Source organism: Monodon monoceros, unplaced genomic scaffold (genome assembly GCF_005190385.1).
Source record: "Monodon monoceros isolate NGI ecotype Baffin Bay Population unplaced genomic scaffold, NGI_Narwhal_1 Super_Scaffold_13, whole genome shotgun sequence".
In the NCBI taxonomy this organism is placed as follows: domain Eukaryota; kingdom Metazoa; phylum Chordata; class Mammalia; order Artiodactyla; family Monodontidae; genus Monodon; species Monodon monoceros.
The window spans coordinates 51583320-51603236 of NW_021703769.1; the positions used below are offsets into that span (position 1 = coordinate 51583320).

At 43.3% G+C, this 19917-nt stretch overlaps 1 protein-coding gene across 1 annotated transcript in view; it reads right to left on the reverse strand.

Moving 5' to 3' along the window:
• The window catches only part of CREBBP (CREB binding protein), a 132068-nt gene extending 112245 nt beyond the window's left edge, over window positions 1–19823 (reverse strand). Inside the window, exon 1 of the mRNA XM_029221308.1 lies at window positions 19524–19823. Within this exon, the coding sequence (XP_029077141.1) occupies window positions 19524–19608 (85 nt within the window). The 5' untranslated portion in view covers window positions 19609–19823. The remainder of the gene's footprint in view (window positions 1–19523) is intronic.
• Between the last annotated feature and the right edge of the window lie 94 nt (window positions 19824–19917).

Here is a 19917-nt window from a genome sequence, read left to right on the forward strand (position 1 = left end):
TATGACGTATAGCTTTTTTAACAGACAAAGCGGTTGTGTAGGGCTTGAGGAAGGCACATCCATACCATCACCATCACACCCACACCATCACCCTTTTCTCACCATTACTTTCTCCTGTTCTCTAGTTCAAAACAAAACATTGATAAAAGAGAGCGAAGCAGGAAAGCCAGGCTGTTGCAACATAACACAGCTGTGCTTTCTACACACCAAGTGTCCCAACACACAGGTTGGGTAATACCAATCTGAATCATCGGAAGTTCCTAAAATTCAAGATAGAGCGCCACCACTTCCAATCCCAGATAAATTCCTTTCTTTCCACCAAGTCACCGGGGGACGGACCAAGGAGAGAGCAAAGCTGAGGCTGAACGAGATTCGAGGACACTCCACTTTCTAGGGGTTCACCTTTAGCAGAAGATGAGCTCTGTCACACAGCGTAACAGCAGACAGCCTGTCACACTGCCACCGCTGGGAACAGGAACTCTCTCTCTTCGGGGGCTTCCTGGTTGCATCCAGGAACTTGAGATAGAACATACACATTTGGGGGAGTCACCCTCCAGTCACCAGCTCCCTGAGGAACCACAAATGACTCTTCTTGGTTTGAAGGCACTTGGGGAGGGGGCGGGGCTGAACCTCTTCCCTCCCCTGGTCTCTGCCAGGTCTCACAGAGACCTGCCCAAGAGCCCCTTTCAATTAAGCTGACCTGAGAAAAGAAGCTACGAGCTCCCCAGTCTCTATCACACTGAGGTAAGGATGGGGTGCCCACAGCAGCAGCTTACGAAGGAGAAAGTCAACCAAACTTGGCCCGCCTCAGGAACGGAAGGTCTTCATCACGTGCGACCACGAGGGACCTTTCCCTCCTAGACCACACGCAGAGACCTTGGTCCAGGGGATGGTCACACCACACAGACAGACATGCTGCAAGACCCATTCTTATGCATCACGATCATAAGTCAGCATTTCACCTTAAACAAGGAATGAACTACTATCAAGTAGGCTGAAAAAAGCTTTTCATTTTACAAAATCAAATATCAGGCAAGTGACTGACTCAATCTGTCCAGCCAATAACATCCGAAAACAGTTTTGTTTGAAAGACTTGTTTCAAATGCAACAGCTAAACAAACCATCTAGAAAACACATCTTCCCTCAAGTTTTCTAAATTCTCCTCTTTCTGTCATAATACCTTATTTTCTCTTTTGAATTGTATTTGGAGCCCCAAATTCTCTGTATTGGCAGAACTGATTTTTCTCCCAAAATGTGTACAAACCAGTTTATCACACCTGGTATTGGCCAGAAGTATGAACTTTCCACACTCTAAAGACATAATGAATGAGTCTTAAAATCATATGATCAACTTCTTGTTACAACTCACGAGGCTGTAAGTACCTTGAAAGCAGGGATCCTGTCTACCCAGCACCTGCCATACAATGCTTAGCATATAGAAGGCCCTCAACAAACATCTGCATGCTGAATGAGAGAATGAATTACAGAGAAGAGTGCCAGTTACAGATGATACACAATATCAATTTTAACAAGTTACTTGTCTAGCCAAAGATATCAAGTAGTAATCTTAGCATCTATTACTAGTTTCCTAAAATAGAAACAAAGAACAAAATTCAACAATGAATTTTCTTGAAATGTTACATTGTTCTACTCATCCTTCTCCTTACACCTCTTTCCTGCTGCCTCTATCTTCCAGAAAACCAGCCAAGTCTATTTCACTCTCTGGCTACACCTCAGCATCAATGACCCTCTATCCTATGGTTGATGCAAGGATTAAATGGCACGATGGAGAACGAGAGATGGTAGTGTTAGAAATAAACTACATAAGAGTTTTGATGCTGTTTTGTGTTCATGTTTCTCTACTTCTGAGCATGAAACTCCCCTCCCACAGATATCTTCTCTTCCCCACTCACCCCTATTCCTACCTGCAGTCCTTATTCCCTGTGAAAAAGGTCTGCTTTCTTTAAAGTTTTTTCAGAATTTCTCTACATTTTCTTTGGCATTACTTGTACTATAACCATGACTACCTAAATGCTTCTCTTAAATCTTTCAAAAGCTGAGCAATTTTACTTATCAACCCTGGAAAATTTTACAAGAAGAATTTTTAATTCCTGAGTCAAAACTGTATACAAAAAAACTTGACCCAAAAAGGGTAATGCATCCTGAAAAAGCTCACATCTAAAGATGAGGAATCCATAGAATGGTAGACATTTTCACAGGGTTATAAGTCTTAGATGACCTGGAGGCCATTCTAGGTCTCTTCAGTGCATTTATTAATATATTACTAATTAGACACTGACAACACAGGAAGAACAGTCTGGGGTAGTGAGAAAATTGCCCTGCCAGAGCTTAATTCAGGTCCGTCTCTGTCACTCACTCCTCCTCCCTCCTATGTGTGCTTCCTCAGATCTAAACTGGAAATGAAAATAGTACCTGCCTCTAGGATCACTGATGAAGGAATTAAATCACACAATGTGTACACAGCACTTAGCCTGTCATGCAGTAAGGGCTCAATAAGTATTAGTCATTATTATCACTATCACTGTCCCATCTTCCCAAGTTGCTATGAGGACTGAACGATACACACACATCAAGGACTGGCACCCTATGCCTGGTACAGGGTTCGTGCCAACAATCATCTTTTCTGTAAGGTAAAGCCCTAATAATCTGATGATTCTACTAGAATTAAAGCTTACTTTGCTTTGAAAATTCTTGGAGACTATGCAAATAAATAATGGAACAACTCTCCAACAATGAAGAATTAAATTTTTTTTTAAAGGAAAAGAAAAGGCACTGTTTTATTGGCATTTATGCCATTACAAATAAACTTTATCTAGGCATTTAATCAAGTTCCTAAAAGACACCTTTTATTTTTTTTACAACAATTATTAGGAAACAATTAAAAGCAAATTCTTTCTAAAACCTTCTGTGATTAAGGCTTCTTTTATGTAGATACATAAATTAGTACAGAATGGGGTTTTACTTTATTCTGAACAATGATTTTACACTGAACAAAAAAATATGTCCTTCCTCAAGATCACTATCTGCTTCTTAAGAGTCAAAGTGGGGTTGGCTGGGCAACCCCACCTCCTCCCAGGCCTTCCTCAGTGGGAGCAAGTACCGGCTCTCAGGCCTTCGTTCTGTGCACGGCGGACTAGGCTCACTTGAAACTTGAATAAAAGGATTATAAGACAGTCCTGAGTGGAAGTTCTCTGTCACACGGGATCCTAAATCAGGAGAGTCCTGGAATTGCAGCCAGCCTCCTATCCTCATCTGAGTCACTGAGAGGTTCCCAGGAGATGCCATTCTCAGACAGCTAGGACAATTTAAAGTTTCCTAAGTGTGGTTTGTGTGCTGCCTCCCTCAGCCCTGAAGGGAGGAGAAAAGCCTTCCTGGGACAAAAGTGGGAAAGAAGGTACTATCACAGCAGCAACCACCACTAAACCAACCATAAACCACCCAGCAGCCCCGAAACGCAACCAGGTGGTTTGGAGTAGAAAGGGGCTCACTGTTCTCCACCATCATGGCTGAGAAGGGCACTAGGACCAAGGGGAGGCGCTGCCTAGCCACCCTGCAACCCAATTAAAAGTCCTAGAGGAGGAGGAATGTGGGGGCTGAGCTAGGATTCAACCTCTGCACCCTAACCCCAGGTGCTGGGCCACCTCAGACTACCTGGCCACAATGTAAGTACAGGCAAGCAGACAGCCAGAGACCAGGTCCCCTGGCCCAAATGCTGGGAGCTGTAGCTGGCAGGCAGTAACACCAAGTCAGGAAGAAGGGGAAAGACCTTCTGGACACAGAGGTGTCAGTGTACAACATATGGAAGTGTGTGGGCTATCAGAAAGCCCACAACAGGGGCTTCCCTAGTGGCGCAGTGGTTGAGAGTGCGCCTGCCGGTGCAGGGGACGCGGGTTCGTGCCCTGGCGCGGCAAGATCCCACATGCCGCGGAGTGGCTGGGCCTGTGAGCCATGGCTGCTGAGCCTGCGTGTCCGGATCCTGTGCTCCGCAACGGGAGAGGCCGCAGCAGTGAGAGGCCTGCGTACTGCCAAAAAAAACCCCAAACAAACATAAAAAAAAAAAACCCTGTCTCTAAATAAAGTTACATTCTGAGGTACTGGGGGGTTAAGACTTTAATATATATGTTTAAAAAAAAAAACAAAAAAAAGAAAGCCCACAACAGAAAATGAATGCATGAAGTCCAGAAAGTACACCAACATCCAGACAATGGAATATTATTCAGCACTAGAAAGAAATGAGTATCAGGCCATGAAAAGACATGGAGGAACCTGAAATACACGTTACTACATGAAAGAAGGCAATCTGAAAAGACTAAATACTACATGATTTCAATTATATGACATTCTGGAAAAGGCAAAACTATGGAGACAGTAAAAATAATCAACGATTGCCAGGAGTCTGCTTTTTTTTGTGGGGCGGGGCAGGAAGCTGGGGGAGATACAGGAGGAATACAGGGGATTTTTAGGGCAGTGAAAATATACTGTGTGATAATATTATGATGGATAAATGCCATTGCACATTTGTCCAAACACACAGAATGTACCAAACCAAGAGTGAACCCTAAGGTAAACTATGCACTTGGGATAATTACGATGCATCAATGTAGGTTTATCAATCGTATCAAATGTACCACTCTGGTGGGGGATGCTGATAATGGGGAGGCTGTGCATGTGTGGGGGCAAGGAGTATAGATGGGAAATCTCTGTACCTTCCCTTCAGTTTTGCTGTGAACCTGAAAGTGCTCTAAGAAAATTAAGTCTTAAAGGAAAAAAAAAAAAAGTATGCCATTAGATTACAGATAAATCACAAGCAGCTGAGAGGTACAAAATGCCAGAGAATCACAAGCTGAAGAATAACTTGAGTATTTATCAACTATATTAATAACTAACATACAAAATATCCAGTGATGTCTATGCTGGGTTTAAGTGTGCTGCTTTTAAAGCTTTAAGGATCCACCAACACACAAGCTCTTGGAGGACAGTTTGATGATATGATCAAAATTACAAATGCATATTCCTTTTAATCATTAATTCCATTTTTAGGAATCTGTTCTATAGATATACACATAACTGTGCAGAGCTATTCATTAAAGGACTGTTTGTGACGGGTCAAGACTGGAAACAGATTAAATCAATCATGGCACATCTCACATAACAAAACTAGCAATTACACGGCTTCCCTGGTGGCGCAGCGGTTCAGAGTCTGCCTGCCAATGCAGGAGACACGGGTTCGGGCCCTGGTCTGGGAGGATCCCACATGCCGCGGAGAGGCTAGGCCCGTGGGGCACAAATGTTGAGCCTGCGCGTCTGGAGCCTGTGCTCCGCAATGCGAGAGGCCGCGGTAGTGAGAGGCCCGTGCACTGCGATGAAGAGTGGCCTGCTTGCCGCAACTGGAGAAAGTCCTCGCACAGAAACGAAGACCCAACACAGCCAAAAATAAATAAATAAATAAATACTAACTCCCAATTTCTGACATTAAAAAAAAAACCCAAAAAACTAGCAACTACAGAAAGAGATAATAAGGAAGCTCTCCATGTGCTGCTGTGTACAGGTATGTAACCACGTGGACAGTATGCTGCCTCCAGTAAGAAGAAGGCAGGAAGGGGGCAAGGGAGCTAAGAATAGGCTGTCTGCTTGAAGAGATAAACCGTGGAGGAGAGCACAGGGAAGGAGGGGGGCTCTCACTCTACAGCTTTGTGTCCTCTGATTTTTGAACCATGTGAGTGAACTTCCTTTTAAAGAAATTGATTTTTAAAAGGCAGCCCCTGGGGTGTCCAGGCCCAGGTGATTAGCTTCAGCCTAGGTGATAATACCTGAATTGCTTCCAGATGCTCCTGGTTCCAGTTGTAGTGTTTACGTTTGAGGATGAAATCTGAAATGGGTTCAATACTAGTTTAAAATATTTTTAGTATTCAAATGAGCTTAAAAGGCAGGAAAATAAAAAGCACTTTAAAGAAGGACTTTACAAAAATAATATTTTTTTCCTAAAGAAATGTGACAATCTACATATCATATTTTGTACCCAACGCAGTAGTAAGGTACACGTTGCTCGCATCAGGAAAGCTGACATTATTTCAATGTACTTGAAAAAACATTAGTTGGCTGTCAGGTCTTGTAGCTTCCAGCACACCAATGAAGAAACGTCTAATAAAAGGATTCTGTTACCCACTACTGGGCATATACCCTGAGAAAACCATAATTCAAAAAGAGACATGTACCACAAAGTTCACTGCAGCACTATTTACAATAGCTAGGACATGGAACCCACCTAAATGTCCATAAATAGATGAATGGATAAAGAAGATGTGGCACATATATACAATGGAATATTACTCAGCCATAAAAAGAAACGAAATTGAGTTATTTGTAGTGAGGTGGATGGACCTAGAGTCTGTTATACAGAGTGAAGTAAGTCAGAAAGAGAAAACAAATACCATATGCTAACACATATATATGGAATCTAAAACAAAAATGGTTCTGATGAACCTAGGGGCAGGACAGAAATAAAGACGCAGATGTAGAGAATGGACTTGAGGACACAGGGAAGGGGAAGGGTAAGCTGGGACAAAGTGAGAGAGTAGCATTGACATATATACACTACCAAATGTAAATAGCTAGTGGGAAGCGGCCGCATAGCACAGGGAGATCAGCTTGGTGCTCTGTGACCACCTAGAGGCACGGGATAGCAAGGAGGTGAGGGAGGTGCAAGAGGGAGGGGATAAGGTGATATATGTATACATATAGCTGATTCACTTTGTTATACAGCAGAAACTAACACAACATTGTAAAGCAATTATACTCCAATAAAGATGTTTCCAAAAAAAAAAGATTGTTAAAAATCAGAGCTTGTGACAAAGGAAGTGATGATTGGACACCACACTAACACACAATCATATTTTCCCATCTTTGGACGACACCTCTAAGTTAATTTACACTTTGTTCAAATCATTCTTGATAGAGGTCTAAAGGTTTTGCAATAGGAATTAACCAAAACTCCAGTTCTCACCATTTAACAGATTCCTCTAACCACAAATAATAAAGATGTTTTGCTTTGGATCTGATTTACTTTTAAACTAGTTTTTCTTTTAATTTTTAAATTTATTATTTATTTATAAATTTATTTATTTAATTTATTTTTGGCTGCATTGGGTCTTCATTGCTGCGCTCGGGCCTTCCCTAGTTGTGGCAAGCAGGGGACACTCTTCATTGCGGAGTGTGGGCCCCTCACTGCGGTGGCCTCTCTTGTTGCGGAGCACGGGCTCCAGGCGCGCGGGCTCCAGGCGCGCGGGCCTCAGCAGTTGTGGTGCGCAGGCTCACTAGTTGTGGTGCATGGACTCAGCAGTTGTGGCACACAGGCCCAGCTGCTCCACGGCATGTGGGATCCTCCCAGACCAGGGCTCGAATCCATGTCCCCTGCATTGGCAGGCAGACTCTCACCCGCCCTGCTGTCAGGGAAGCCCAGTTTTTTGTTTTAAAAATAATATATTTATGTTTTTTAAAAAAGCATTTGGAAGACTATAAAGTGAAAGTGGAGAGCCCCCAGCCCCCCACTCCCAAGGAAAACAATTTTCAGGGATTTCCTTCTGAAAATACCCTATGGACACATTAGTATATATCTTTTTTTTTTTTTTTTTTTTTTTTTTTTGCTGTACGCGGGCCTCTCACTGTTGTGGCCTTTCCCATTGCGGAGCACAGGCTCCGGACGCACAGGCTCAGCGGCCATGGCTCATGGGCCCAGCCGCTCCGCGGCATGTGGGATCTTCCCGGACTGGGGCACGAACCCGTGTCCCCTGCATCAGCAGGCGGACTGTCAACCACTGCGCCACCAGGGAAGCCCAGTATATATCTTTTTACCTCTAAAAAGGATCTAATTATCATTTCTGTTCTCCATCCTGACTTTTTATTTAACGATTCTCAAACTTATCTTCCATCTTAAATACCCATCACTCTCCCTCCCCAGATTTACAATGGCAAAGGACTCAGCTACTCCTCTTCTGAAGGACTTCTGGGTCACCTTTAGTGTTCTGCAATATGTAGATTAATTAACTAAATTAATAAAAAGGTCTGGAATTAACATGAATATTCTTAGAAGTCCTACCAAGCAAGAGATTGATTTTTACCTTATCTATTGTACTTGGCATACAAGTAGGTTGTTAAGCTACAGACATTTGTATGTCAACTAATAACGTGGTTAATAAAAACCACAGGTTTAAAGAATCTTTTCCAGAAGCTGGGAAACCATAAACAGAACTTTGGTGTGAACCATGGTCCAATGATGTGCAACATGGTGACAGTAACAAAACCTCTAATACTCTTCAAGATGAAATTACTTTTTAGAACTTCAATTCTTCCTATTTACAAAGTGTTGAAAAAACACAAAAATCATTCTGTTTTATTTAAGTACAGCACCAAAACATTTTACCATTAAAAAAAAAAAAAAGGATTTTTAGAATGAAGCCTGCTCTTCAAATATTAATACTTCCTACAGCTCTCAGATATTTATCAGTCTGAAATGCACCTATAGTGGAACAATATATATAACATGTCACTTTGGGAAGAAGGAGTAAAAAGAGATGGGCCTGTGCTTACATACACAGCGTATGTCTAGCATGATATACAAGAAACACTAGTTGCCTATGGGGAGGGGAACTGGGTGACTCTGTAAACAGGAAAGGAAGGCTTTTCACTAAAGTCTTTTGTACTTTTTGGAACCCTATGAACATGTCACCCAGTAAAAAGAATTAAAAAAAAAAAACTTTTTAAAGAAGAATTACCTGTTGGTACAAAAATTTCCTAATATCTTAAATAAGAACACTACAGCTGACCCTTGAACAAGGGTTTGAACTGCACAGGTCCACTTATACATAGATTTTTTTTTTCAATAGTAAATAGAGAGGTCCCACGAATATGGAGAAACCGGTATACAGAGGGCAAGTTGTATGTGGATTTTTGACTGCAGGGAGGGTTGGCGCCCCTAACCCCCACGTCGTTCAAGGGTCAACTGTAGTTCTGATTCTTAAGCTGCTTTTTGTGGGGTCTTTTCCTTCCCACAAATAGGGTTTGGGAAGAGAGAAAGCAGTTGTCAACTCTCCCTGCAGGTATGAACTTAGATGGAAAAATATACCTTGGAAAAAGATGATATAGCCTCTAGAGAACAAATCACAGTCACTTCCTCCAACTACCCTGGATGTGATGGGCTTCTAAAATTTTGTATTGTTTTTTAAGCTCTAAAAGGATGGTCTGGACTCCCTGGTCAGACACTGCAGGCTCTCCATGACTTTACCTTGCCTTCAGACACCCAGCCTGACTCCCCCTGCTGTATGTCCTACAATGAGCTCCAGTGCCCTTCCTCTAAGAAGTTTCCCTGACCACCCAGCCTGAAGCATCTGGTTCCTTCCCATCACAACACTGATTTCAGTTCGCAAATAGACAGGCATTGGTGGGGCTGCTGGACTGCCTGCCCACACCACTGCACTCTGAGTTCCAAGAACACAGGGCCCCCACTGATATCACCACAGCCCAAGAGTGTCCCATACATAATAAGCACATATAAATAATTTGAATTATATAAGCGTTTTAATATTTGTTGAATAAAAGAATAGATAAATAGTGGTAGAGTTGAGACTAGAGCTCAGCCCCACCCAACTTCTCAGCACAGGACACCAGTAGTGTCCACATCTAAGAGGCAAGACCACGCTGCCTCTAAATGGTAGCCTGTTGAATGTAAAACAAAAACAAAACTGACTTTTTGCAAAAAGTTTACACGCTCAAAAGTGTATACCTCCAGACCTCCACACTTGCTGTTTATGCTGTTCCCTATGCCTGGAATAGCACCTCACCCCGACTCCTGTTCATCCTCAGGTCTCAGTCACCTCCCCCAGAAGGCCTTCCTAAGAAAAGACTCTGTTCTATGCCCCAATCATGGACCTCCTCTCCAAGGTACTTGGTCACAGCTGACTATAGCTGTCTCCCATGAAGGCAGACCCTGGACCTGCTGTGTCCCCACCACTAGATCTCCAGGACTGACATCACAGTGTAACAAATATTTTCTACATGACTGAAAAATCCTATATCTAAACCAATGAGTATTTTTGAAAATGCTTTCCATCCTTACAAGTTGGTCCCTTTAAAGGGACTTTGCCCTTTAGGTCATAAATATCTTAAAAGAACACTCTAGACAAATGAGGTAAGTAAATATACTCAGGGCTGTGCTGTCCGACACAGCAGCCAATAGCCACATGTGGCTATTAACATTTACATTAATTACAATTAAATAAAATTTAAAATGTAGCTCCTGACTCACATTAGTAACAGTTCAAGTACTCACTAGCCACAAGAGCCTAGAGGATCCAGTACTGGGAGTGTGGGTCTAGAACATGGCCATCATCACAGAAAGTTCAGCTGGACTTAGTATCAGGAGAACACTAGCATTTCAAACAAAGGAAATGTCCAAACTCACTCTTACCATTGAGAAGGAACCCATTTTTCCTTAACTTTCAAAGATTGAGAAAGTCACCAGTGTGAGCTAAAACACTGAATTATCACTAAAATAAGTTTTAGCTCACCAGTGTGAGCTAAAAATTACTGAATATGATTTTCTCAGAGATCTTTAAAAGAGAAGTTCAACTCTGGGCAGGTTGTGCTCTTCAAACAAAAACCAATCCCAGAGTAGTAAAGGCACAACCAAAATAACACAAAAATCTATCAATACTTTATGCCTTGTTGCTTTCAATAAAAATTACTGATTAAATAAAATGTAAATAAGATTTAATGTTAGGGGCAAAAAGTCTTTGTCCGCCATGGGGTGATTTTTACTGGCAAAATCCATAAATCACCACACCTAAAATATCTAGGAGACTGGAAAAACAGTAAACTCCAACTGAAGCAACTTCCTATTATAGAATCTGTAGAAAGAGAAAATCCCCACAATACAGGGAGGAGCTGAATCCATTCCTTTCAAGGTCAGTGGTAGCTGAATCAAAGAGGAAATTAAATTTCACTGCTCTTTCTTTCAACCAATTAACCTGACTAAACTGGATAGTGATTCAAAGGCCATTTTCTCCCCTGTTTGCTAAACAAGAAAGACCATTTTTATAGCTTCTCGATGTTCACTTTTCCTTTTTCACTAAGTCCTAACCTAAATCAAGTCCCTGTTCTGAAACAATACGGGAGAAACAGTTCCGTTTAGACTTCAATTTTCCAATAAAGAACAGCTTTTAACTTCAAACACAGACTGAGTAAAGTGTGTCAAACTCCTACCCGTTTTGTGGGATTCCTGAATCTCAGCCTCTAATTCATTCCTTTGCAAGCTGGTACTGAGACTGCACCAGCCCTGGTGCTCCACGTGGAACAGGAAGGGGAAGCATCTTCCTGTGTACTCAGCAAGAAACGTCCATGGATCTGGTTCTGGGTCAGACCCCTCACCTACATCAGTCCCATCCTCACCAGCCCAAGGGTAGGTGACGTATAGTACTTTCCCACAATGATACAATAATAATAGCCGCTGCAACCGGCTATATGCCAGGAACCACAGGAGTCCAATATGCAAAGCTAACCAAAGTGAGAAGAAATGGAAAATTCTAGGGGGGAAAAAAATCCCTTTTAGAGATGAGACTCACCCTCCCCAACGAAGTTCTAATGTAAAGTCACTGGCCCAAGGCACAGAGCTGATGAGCTGGAAGCTGAGATCCAGTGTCCACTGAGTGGAAGCCAGGCTCCTTCCTCACTACCTGTATCCCAGTATAAAAAGCTCTGACATTTCCTTCAACTCTGAGTCATGGTTAGAAGGTTCTACTTTTAATCAAGTGACAAACACTCAAAATATTTTAATCAAAAGGAACTGGGTCAAACGCATACAGTCCATAACTGTCAAACAAAACCCCAATTATTTGATATATTTCTATAGTTCCTGAGTGTTATCATTCAGTTTGTTATCAAATACCAAAATCCACTTTATTCAAATATTGTTCAAGCCTCATTCTACAGGCTATTAGAAGAAACAGTAGCTTATTTTTCTTGCTATTTCATTGGTTATTCTAAGTACAAAATTAAAACACATATAGATGGTACAGTTTTTATAAGGAAAATTCAAAATATTTGGGGGCAGTGCAAAGGGAAGCTTTTGAAATATAAAAATATTTTGCGGGACTTCCCTGGTGGCACAGTGGTTAAGAATCCACCTGTCAATGCAGGGGAGATGGGTTCGAGCCCTGGTCCGGGAAGATCCCACATGCCGTGGAACAACTGAACCCAGGCGCCACAACGACTGAAGCCCACGCGCCTAGAGCCCATGCTGCGCAACAGGAGAAGCTACCGCAATGAGAAGCCTGCACACCGCAACAAAGACTAGCTCCTGCTTACCGCAACTAGAGAAAGCCTGTGCACAGCAACAGTGACCCAATGCAGCCAAAAATAAATTAATTAAAATAAATCTAAAGAAAAAAGATTTTGCTTTACAACAGAATTGTATAATCCCGTTAAACAGCTACAACTATTAAGAAACACCTACTATATACACAGGTGTATTAGAAAGACTGGCAAATTAAGAGATCTTCAAAGAGCAGCAGACAGGACATCTAGAAATAGGAAAGTCGGGTTTAACCGAGTGAAAATTTCTTCAGCATTAGATTTTACTATTCTTAGTGATGGTTCAACTAAACATTCTTTTGATTAATGGAAATGAAACATGGGGGAAAACGTTACACGGGATGATATCCAAGGTCTTTCTAAGGGTAAGGTTTTAAAAGAAAGGAATTTGACTTCTAGACATAGAGCTCAAAAATAGCCTCACTTCCCAAATTTAGAACAAGAAAACACCCTGAAGGCAGATTTTTCAAAGTCAGCAACATTCTGCATATTGTCTAAGAACTTGGGGAAAAAAAAAGCCACTTTTGCTTACTTCCATGCCTTTCCTAAAGATACCCTCCCACCCCAATCTGTGATTCACATCTCTTCAAGTCAAAGCTCGAGCTGGGCAACCTTGCACATGGCTCTTTTCCGGCACTACTGTCAGCAAATCACAGCCCCCACAAAAAGGTGAACACGCAAAAGCCCCCAACAGACACTGGTGCAAGCGCTGACTTCCTGCATCAATGACTTGCTGCAATGTGACAATCCTGAAAGCTAAGCTTTGACTGAATTGGAAAAGTATGGCATCCCTTCCCCCAATTTATGCAAGAGCTGTGGATGCCACAGCAGGCCAGGGGAGCCCATCAGGCATGGGACAGTCTTCTGATAAGGGACGTGCCACTAAGGAAAGGCCTCAGAGTGGGCTCAGCGAACACTGGGCACACGTAATGGAAACCAGAGGGCATGGCCAGGAGTCTGAGAGCTTCTAAGAGACCATCTTGGACAACCTGAGAGGACTAGATGCAAGCCATGGGCTGAGATCACACCCACAGAGACGAAACTCTCTGAGTAGCCAGAGTGCTTTTCCCCATGCACAGAAGGCACAGAAACCCAGCAGACTTCCCCAACTGCCTGGCTCCTTGCTCTGGCTCAGTGAGAGAAGCCCAGGGGGCACCACAGAACAGAAGTACTAAGGCCCTGCCTCAGGTGCCACCTCCACTTGGACACCCAGCCCTGGGCTTATGCACATGGGGCATTCAGTAAACACTGGGTGAATAAATGAAGCCTTCTTCAATTGCCCTTTCTGACTCATGCATTTGGGCACCTGACTGCATTTTATATTCTTTTCTCAAGTTTTGCCTCTCTGTCTTATCTTTGTCAACATAGTTCTAAGCTACTTGAAGGCATCACCAGAATCCTTTGTACACTGCTACTGCATAAGGGGTACCTCAGACTGAACTGTAATATACACAGTAAAGAAACAGAATCACATATTTGTTTGCTGCTTAAACAGTCCATGAAATACACTTCAAAATTAGTAAGAATTTTCAGAACATACCATAGTGCCTAAGTTTTTGCAATTTTAAAATTTCATGGCCATCGTGTTCCTACAAAAAAATACAATTGAAAACGGAGGCAAAAATCAATAGTATTGGGCTTCCCTGGTGGCACAGTGGTTGAGAGTCCGCCTGCCGATGCAGGGGACACGGGTTCGTGCCCCGGTCCGGGAAGATCCCACATGCCGCGGAGCGGCTGGGCCCATGAGCCATGGCCGCTGAGCCTGCGCGTCCGGAGCCTGTGCTCTGCAACGGGAGAGGCCACAACAGTGAGAGGCCCGCGTACCGCAAAAAAATAATTAATTAATTAAAAATAAAATAAAATAAGTAGTATTGATTAAAGAACTCCTGGCTATATACTGAATGTGCTACACTACAAAAAGATCTGCCTGCTTGTGCGCCTGTGTGGACACGCATACATGGCTACTACTGTTTCCAGAACCATCAGCAAACATGGCTACCAGGGTGCACCCACTCTCCCCTGTCAGGACGGTGCTGGCACCAGGCACTGAGCACTCACTCCAGACCAGGCACTTCTCACACAGCATCTCATTCCACCTTAACCATCACCCTTGGAGATGGCGATGGTCATCCTCTCTTTTTCACAGATGAGGAAACTGAGGATCTTCAGAGCACCAGTCCCACATTACATCAGGGTCACAAACTGCAGCCTGAGGGTCAAACCACCTGGCTGCCGGTTTTTGTAATGAGAGTTTTTCTAGTTTTACTGGCACACAGCTGCACATATCCGTGTACATATTGTCCAGAGCTGCTTTCACGTCAAAATGGCAGCACTGAGTTAGCTGCAGCAGAGACCTCGTGGCCTGCAATCTGAAATTATGTCCTCTGACCCTTTACAGAAAAAGCTTGCTGACCCATGTATTTGGGAATGGTGCAAACTGCAAGCCCCTCTCTCCAAGCCTCACAGCCCATCAGCAAACTAAGGCTGGGAGGGCCCGCAAGAAAGTGCCTCGGCTATGACCAATTTCTTCTGAGCACAAAACCTCTGCTGAGCAACATCTCTTCACGTGCCCTTGGAATATACTTGAAATGCTGGTTTGAATGAGATAAAGAGGTAGTGTCCTGACTAATGTTACCCCAAGAACTAAAATGGCTTAAAGCAAGCTTTTCTAATCTTCAAAACTCACAATAAGGAACATTTCATCTTAACACGGGAAGTTATACTTTGGCAAAATCATTTTAAACTATTTTGTTCTCAAACACATTAAGTAAAAACACAAAGCTGGCACTTATGTAGCCCCAAATAATCACTTTGTCACACAACTATCAATAGAATGGCACAAGTCAGAAGTTGTAAAAATACAGGCTAACAATGTAAGCATCAACTTCCAATAGTAGGATTAAGCCTAAGTCCCTTTACAAGCCATTCTCAATTATGTTTGAGAATTACAGAATCAAATTCAAACTTTAAACAGCAGTGATTCTCAATCTTTTGCTCTACTGTGAAGGCTCCCTTGGTGGGATTCATACTTACCTGCCATCCCCAAGGAACTTCAAATGAGGCCACTGTTCTCACCGCTCTCACAGTTATTCAAAAATCCCTACTCTTCTACTAAGTAAAAGCTAAGCAAGTCATGAAAAGCCCTAGAAGTCTCTACAAAAACTCACATTTCCTAGTTAGCCAGAACTTAGTAACGAGATGAAATAACCTAACTGGTCCTCAATTACCCACTGCAATAAACAAGAACCTAAGACCAGTATAGACCTTGAATAACACCCTGCTGCACCAGAATGAGAGGGAGGGGGGAGCTCCTACCCCAGGCCCCTAATAGGAAGAACACTCTCCTGTTCCATAGCTGCTGACAAACTTTCCCTACAGGGACTTAATTCACTTGCTGGAGTTATGCTACTGAAACTTGCTAAGTACTGTAGTCTCCCGGGTCCATGACTGAAGTAAATTCCATGTTTATCGATGTAGATTTATAAGATGAATTTATCAATTTACTTTAACGATCTAGGTTTGATTCTGGTTTTTATCCTTTATGTTATTTTGGGCAGATCACCTCTCTTAAGTCTGGTTCCTCACCTGGAATTGGCAGGAACAGTATCTTCCCTTCCTGCCTCACAGGTTGCTGTGAGGACCAAACTGAGATGATGGGGAGAAAAGCACTCCGATACGTAAACCTAAAAGGTCATCATTTTGCCGTAAAAGGTATTTTGGTTGGTAACAGTATTTACATCAAGTTTCTTTAAATATAGTTTTCTCTTGCACTTAAAGGGATTCACAGTATAAAATGTAACCACAACTGCTTAGGGAGATTTATACAGCACAGGATGAAACATACCTGTGTTCAACTTTCAAAAGGCAGTCCTACAAAACTTTTTTATAGTATATCTGTTGAATGTAAATTTGGCTTCAATAAAGCTGACCGAAAAAGGTCTACTGCTTGCCTAGGTATTTATTTGTTCTGCGCTGTTAAATCATGAATCCCTGCTGCTGAAAGACACTAATATGCTGGTTTAATTTGGACATATTAAATAAAAAAGTTTCCAAAACACACAACTAAATATACACTGGTAACACAAAGTCCTACTTCTCATAAAGGGTGCCAAGTAAAGGAAGATGACATTTGTAAAAAAGCGTTTACGCCTTCAATGTAAAACAAGAAAATGCTACTTCAACAACATCTGATACCATCAAATTCTGTGCCACTCCAGAAGAAAGGTTGGGGTTGGGTGAAAAGTACTGCTTTTCCTTCTTCCTCTTGTTACCTGTCTTTGGGGTACATTCCCTATTTCTGCATCAGCTCTGCACGCTCTCCTCAGAAACCTTCCCTGACCTCCCCAGCCTGCACTGATCTCTCCCATCAGTCTCTGGTGGCAATGACATTTATCAGAGATGCCGCCTTACCTCACTGGAGTGCATGCACATACACACTCCCCCTGCAGGCAACATCCTGGCTGGTAAGTGCCTTACCTTACTGGAGTGTACACACATACAAGCGCCCTGCAGGCAGCATCCTGGCTGGTAAGCACCCCAGCATCAGGTGTACTATTCTGCCCCTCCCGCACACCCGCCCCGGGACTCAGCTGACACTGATGGCTCCACAGGCCAGTCCCCAGAGACATGCACTGCATCGTGACAGTCCAAGTCACTCTTGTTTCTCAGGCCACCAAGGCCGCCTCCTTCTCCTCCTAACCCTTCAGCTCTTCCCATGCAGAGCTCCCCTCCCTCAAATTTTACCACATGAGCATGGAACATACTACCTTGCTCTGCCTGGCCCAATTTTATCCTAGAAGCCAAAAAACACACATCCCCTCACTAAAATGACGCTGTCTCTCTCAAGAATGTTATTCCCAGGTCTCTCCCCACTTTTCCACCTAACCAAATGCTTTCACTCCTTTGACTAGTGTAATGTAATTGCTTTAGCTCTTTATTGGCTTTAATATACATCCTTAAGATCTCTGTTTTAGACTAGTAGTTATAGGAGACAAGGTTTTACCTTTTTTAATATGCTCAATGATGACCCCTTCTGTGGCCCACCACGCTAACAGACCCTCTCACAATAATGTGATGGTGATGATGTGCAACCAAGGACCCAACATAAATATGATGGTGAACTTATTCTTTGGATTATTTAAACAGAACTGTTAAAAACTGACTTTTTTGTTCCACATTTATAAAAGAGCCCCAATGTCTTAAAAGGATCAAAATTGGAAAAGGGGAAAAAAGTGGTCAAGAGTAGAAAATCCTGATTAACTTTGTTGTGATTAGTAGCACATTAAGTAAATATGTGACCGTCCAATAACAGAACTACCCAAAAGCCAATCCTTTGGGCACCATCTTGGAAACAGCTGAAAGTATATAGTGGGACAAGCCTTTTTGTTGTCATGTTACTAATTTGTCTTTCTTCATAAAACAAAATCTACAATAACCTCATTCAACAACAGAAAAGCTGCAAAGCCATTCAAAAGTTACCAGTTTCAAAGGACAAGCTTCAAGGCTGAACTTGTCTGGTACGATCTATGTTTCATATGATTAAAGATTTTTCACTCAAACATGCCAAGATTAATGAAGCAAAGGAGATCTATTCTGCAGTAAAATCATAAGTTTTTTTCAGGCAGTAAAATCAGAGTATTTAAATCTTGGTTGTTCCCACACTTCTCATTTCAGATAAGCCAATTTTACAAAATTAACATCAAACTCAACTCCTTATCAGTTTTTAGAAAGAGTATTATTAGTGACTTATATAGCGTGAGACTTACTGATTCCTCCCCACTGTTTAACAAATTTATTTCAACCAGACAAGAATCTTCTTATGACTGGTTTTAAAAAAAAATTGTTTCCCTCACTTCTACTTTAACTAACAGTCTAGGAATTGTATTAAAACTGAAGCCACAAAATTCAAGTTTTGTTTCAACAGTAGAAATAGATTTTTAGACCACTAGTATAAAAACACTAGCGGTCAGTCCCAGAAATATTTGCACAAGCTGAACAGCTGTGTCTACCGCAAATCTGAAGGCATTGCTGCAGCAATATAATTCAATTTGGACCCATTCATTATAAACTGATTTTCAGATGCTGCTACTCAAGACCGTAGTGGAGAAACGCAAGCTGCGCTGGGAATCAAATCATTCACAGCAGCGCACAAGTTTTTATTTTACTGCAAAGGAGAGTTCTGAAAGAGGAAATACAACTAGTTCATAATGCTACCGTGAACCAGCCCAGAAGAAGCTAGCATTATTAAATGAACAGAAAACTAAAATACTTCTCTTAGGTAACTGACATGATTACCTAAGGAAGTTTCCAAGGAAGCTGCTTAAAAGAATGATTTATTCAGTACCCTGATAAAAATTTTTTTGGGAAAAAAGGTAATTCCTACATTCCTGAACATAATTTTTTAATATATATCTACACTGTAAAAACAACACAAGCGCCCTTGGAGACTGCAGCTCAGATGAATCTGCTATTTAACTTTCTTCCGAAGTCATACAAGTGAAATTAAACACTCCACAGCAACTTTCATGACATCTTGCTAACGAAGTTTTGGGTTGTGAAAAATGTAATGACTTAGGTGACCAGCAACAAGAGTTTTCAAAATAACTACTAAGCATTTTCCCAATGAGCACATTCCAAGTAACTTCTAAGTCGTAACTCACAGGCTGGCTGCTGCTAGGAGTGTCTTCTGGTCGCAGCCTTGTGAATGTGTTACCAATTCAGAAAACACTTCGGGTCCCCTTTCGGCTGCACTATTTTCTTTTCTCACCAGCAAACCTACCCTCCGCTGACATCCCTCCAGACAGCCACGCGTGTGTCGACACACGGCGGCAGAGGGAGGGGTACGGAATCACCACGCAGAATAGACACGCTCCACTTTACTTTTTCTCGCTGGAAGTACCACTCGGTCTCCACGCGAGGAGGGTTCACCAGCTCCGGGCGATCAGAGCGCACCCGGGCATGTGTCGCCCTACTCGGGCCCCATGACAGTCTTCCGACAAACTTCCCCCTCGGCGGCGCGGGTCCCGTGGAAGGGGCTGCGCGGTCCTCCGCTGAGTTCGGGTCCCCCAGGGGCACTCACCTCCAGGTGGGGCTGACAGCGACCCCCGGGGCCCCTACCCCCGGCCCGGCCCCCTCCTCACCTGTGCTGTCATTCGCCGAGAAGCCTGGCGAGCTGAGTTTGGCTCGTTTGGGGTTGGGCGGTCCGTCCAGCAAGTTTTCGGCCATTTTCACCTGCTCGCGAAAACAGCCCGGAGCGCGGGCCGCGGGGTCGGAGAGGGCTCCGGGGCGGGGGTCGGCGCCAGCCCCGACCGGCTGCGAGGGGAGAGGAGCGAGCCGCGAGCCGCGCGAGCCGCGAGCCGCGAGCGAGCGCCGAGGGAGAGGGAGGGCGCAGGGCCGGGTGGGGGAGGCGGCGGCCAAATCTCAGCCACAGCAACAGCGCCCCGCAGCGCTCACCGCCCGCCCCCGGCCGCCGCCGCCGCCGCCGCCGCCGCCGGCCGCGGCCCCCTCATCCCCTGCCCGCCTCCCGAGCGCGAC